We start from the raw sequence: 1,602 nt of genomic DNA on the forward strand, positions 1-1,602 counted from the left end.
ATGTTCGAGGTGTCTGAATAAATTTTGGTTTGACTGTATATAAATATAAATATAAATTTGTTTAGGAAATGACATCATGACTGCACAGTTCTTGCATACCGTAAGCAGCTTCTGTTGAAGGTAAGGAGAGAACACACACACACACACACACACAAACATAGGGTGTAAAATTAGCATGTGACTTCACTCTCTGTTCATGACTAAGGAGTCATTGAGCAATCCTAACTTGGGCAGCAGGACCATTGAAGGCTGTGGGACATTAAAAGTGACACCAACACATTAATCAAATTACAACTGTAAACTTATTATAGCCTTCTGAACATCCTGAATGTTCTGTTTACTTGTAGCTTTGAATTCTTATTCATGACCTCAGTGGTGTAAAAAGACCAGTGGTGGGAGGTGCTAGATGCCTGTTGGAGAAATATATAAACTGAAGTGACCTGAAGCAGGCAGATCATTCTGAGAGGACTCAAGAAAACACCTTCCAGACAAACAGACGAGAGAAATGTCTTCTGCCGAGAGCCTCTTCATGGACGACCCTTTCTTTGCAAACTCCCACTTTTTGTGGCCCAGGCGCAGTATGGTTCTTTCCAGCTTCAGAGAGGATTTCCTCCAGCGAAGGGCCCAAATAATGCAGAACCTGAGGAGCGAGATCAGAGACAGCTTGCTGAGTGAACTCAGTGAAGAGTTCTTCCAGAGTTTAAACGGTCAGAGGTCCCCTGTCTTCTCCAGGCTCTTCAGTACCAACACAGATGAGAACAAGCGGCGAGACGTGTCTCTCACACTGGACACTCAAGGCTTCTCTCCAGAAGACGTCACCGTGACAGTATCTGGGAGGAGGCTGGAGGTGCTGGCCAGCAAGAGGGCCGAGAAAGATGCTTCCTCATCATCTACCAGCACTGCTCATGTCGCAGAAGCCCAGCCACAAGGATTTGTTCAAGCTGTGCAGCTTCCTGATCACCTGGATCCAACCTCATTGACCTGTTCACTTGGAGAAGATGGACTTCTGCATATTGAGTCACCAGAATCCAAAGATGAGTCCTCAGAGGAGCGTGTCATTCCCATCCGCTTCAGAACATCCCTGAATATCCCCATCAACAAGGACAGCCCAAACAAAATGGAGGATGGGGCTGAGAAATCAAACTAGAACACAGACTGATGGCATACTATGCATTGTACAATTGTTTTCATGAATCCAGAGATGTGCTTCCTGTAACTGTCATTTTTTTCTAAAAAGGTTTTAATAAAGATGTTAATTGGTGACTTCATGCACAAACTACTTCATGTCTTCTTCAGATATGCTATGAATGATTAAGGTTTTGAAATGGCTTTTTTACGATCATATACGTTAATATTATTGTCAATCTGGTAGTGTTAATTCACTAATTTTCCATTTTATAATAGTGTTTTCATTGATGTTTTTGATGATCACTTCAAAACCTGATGTGCAGAGGTGTTGTTATAATAGGTCTCCATTTTAAAACATTTTGGCCATGTGGTTTGCGGGATTATGTAGATCATTTTAGTTAATCTGAGACTTCTGTATCACACTTATCACCTAATTTAGGACATGCCTAAAGTGAGAAAATAAAGTAACTTCCA

The 1,602-nt window shown here is 41.8% G+C and overlaps 1 protein-coding gene across 1 annotated transcript; it reads left to right on the forward strand.

The window, feature by feature from the left end:
* The first annotated feature begins 437 nt into the window (after positions 1 to 437).
* hspb9 (heat shock protein, alpha-crystallin-related, 9) lies at positions 438 to 1,268 on the forward strand. Its single transcript, XM_067375063.1, has one exon. The coding sequence runs from the start codon at positions 506 to 508 to the stop codon at positions 1,145 to 1,147; it is 642 nt and encodes a 213-aa protein (XP_067231164.1). The 5' UTR covers positions 438 to 505; the 3' UTR covers positions 1,148 to 1,268.
* The last annotated feature ends 334 nt before the right edge of the window (positions 1,269 to 1,602 follow it).

Source organism: Chanodichthys erythropterus, chromosome 3 (assembly GCF_024489055.1).
Source record: "Chanodichthys erythropterus isolate Z2021 chromosome 3, ASM2448905v1, whole genome shotgun sequence".
NCBI classification, from domain to species: domain Eukaryota; kingdom Metazoa; phylum Chordata; class Actinopteri; order Cypriniformes; family Xenocyprididae; genus Chanodichthys; species Chanodichthys erythropterus.